The 1,797-nt window shown below is 30.6% G+C and overlaps 1 protein-coding gene across 1 annotated transcript; it reads left to right on the top strand.

Moving 5' to 3' along the window:
* Positions 1–396: 396 nt before the first annotated feature.
* On the top strand, positions 397–1,037 carry LOC127085180 (uncharacterized). Its single transcript, XM_051025740.1, has one exon. The coding sequence runs from the start codon at positions 509–511 to the stop codon at positions 842–844; it is 336 nt and encodes a 111-aa protein (XP_050881697.1). The 5' UTR covers positions 397–508; the 3' UTR covers positions 845–1,037.
* Positions 1,038–1,797: the final 760 nt, after the last annotated feature.

The raw sequence follows: 1,797 nt of genomic DNA, 5'->3' as shown, positions 1-1,797 counted from the left end.
TATATATATATATATATATATATATATATATATATATATATCTTGTAAATAATATTATTTATATATATGTATTAATATAAATTAATATAATTTATAATAAATATAAATTAAAAAATTAAAAAAATTAAAAAAAAATATATTAAAAAAAAAAAGATTTAAGGGTAGGCGCCACTCCTAGTGGCGACTTGCCCTACCCCTTAAGGGTAGGCACCAACTAGGGTGGCGCCCAAGTGCAAATTAGGGCAAAAAATGTCCATTTTTATAATTTTTTTGAAAAATGGGATATTTTTGGAAAAAAATTTAAAAAATTGTATATTTAAAAAAAAACTTCTAGGATAGTACCATTTTTTAAATATATTTCTCATTTTTTATTTCTATTTTTTTATTATTCTTTTTTGTGAATACTTCATTTTTCTTTAATATAAAAAAGAAAAAGGTTTCCGGTTTGCAGTCCGAATTTTCAGGTCTCTCCCCAAACATCTGCCTAAACGCCATCCCCAAACGCAAAATGACAACCTCTTTCCCTCGCTTGCTCTCCACCGCATCCAACCCTACTCTCCTCCGCACCGGATCCGAACACCTGACTCGTTCTGTTTCCAACTCAGTGACACGCCTCCTCTTCTCCTCCTCGACTCAGCACCACCACCACAACAACACCGTTAGGGATCAACCACAGACACCGGCGCCAGAATCTCTTAAACAAAGCGAAAAGGAACAAGAAGAAGAAGATGACGGCGACGAAATTGATCTGAACAAAGAAACGGGCGAGGTCGGTGGACCCAAAGGGCCTGAGCCCACAAGGTATGGCGATTGGGAACGCAATGGTCGCTGTTCTGATTTTTGATATTTTTCTTCACTTTACCATTAGCGTTACCATAATATAAGTAATAATTTGTGTATTTCTCGTTCAATATTTCAAGATTCACTGCGAATTCTTTTGGTTCTTTACTGTTTTATATATTTATATGTAACTGAGATTGGAACAAATCAATTTGTTGCTTGTATGATCTCTAGAAATAAATTAGTGGTTTGTGATTCTTGAGGAATGTTGAACAAATTAGTGATATTGATGAGTTAGATGTTGGTTGTTTTATAGCATTTCAGCTTGCAATATGCAAGTATGGAGTGAGATTTCTGTCTGTGTTCTCTATGGGGTTTTTAGGTTATGAATTACAATTGGGGATTTAAGATTCATTAGAAATGAGCAAATACTATAGTAACTCAGGCATTTGGACGTGTAACATCTCTATTGGAGAATTATATTTCACAAGCTGGGTTCAGAAGCGTAACACTTATGTCTTGTTATCCAAAACATTATTAAGATTTCTTGAGAAATTCTTAAAGGCAATTTTATAAACCTTTGTCATTTGTAAGATTATAAATGTCAATCTATAAAGAATGATTGAGGCTGCAATACGCCTTCAATACAACTCCCATACACGACTTTTTAGTTTTTGACCTATTCTTTTTTTAATGACTCTTTTTTCATTTTTTATTCTTTAATGATTACTTTTTAATAACTTGTTTAATTCTTTTCAAAAACTTATCATTTTTTAAGAATGATTTTATATTGTATATTTTCTTATTACTTTCCAATATTTTAAGTTCAATTTATATCAAGTATAACTTCTTGTTTATGTATCATTACTTTTATTTATATAGGAAAGTTCTAGTTTCAATCTTACACAGTTACATTCATTAAGTATTAATTTATATTTTAATGTTTTATAATTCGATTATTATTTTATTGTGTATTTGTAATTTGTATGTTATTTCAGTTCATCTGTGCGACTGTAC

Source organism: Lathyrus oleraceus, chromosome 5 (assembly GCF_024323335.1).
Source record: "Lathyrus oleraceus cultivar Zhongwan6 chromosome 5, CAAS_Psat_ZW6_1.0, whole genome shotgun sequence".
In the NCBI taxonomy this organism is placed as follows: domain Eukaryota; kingdom Viridiplantae; phylum Streptophyta; class Magnoliopsida; order Fabales; family Fabaceae; genus Lathyrus; species Lathyrus oleraceus.
This window is presented reverse-complemented; position numbering and strand designations above follow the sequence as displayed.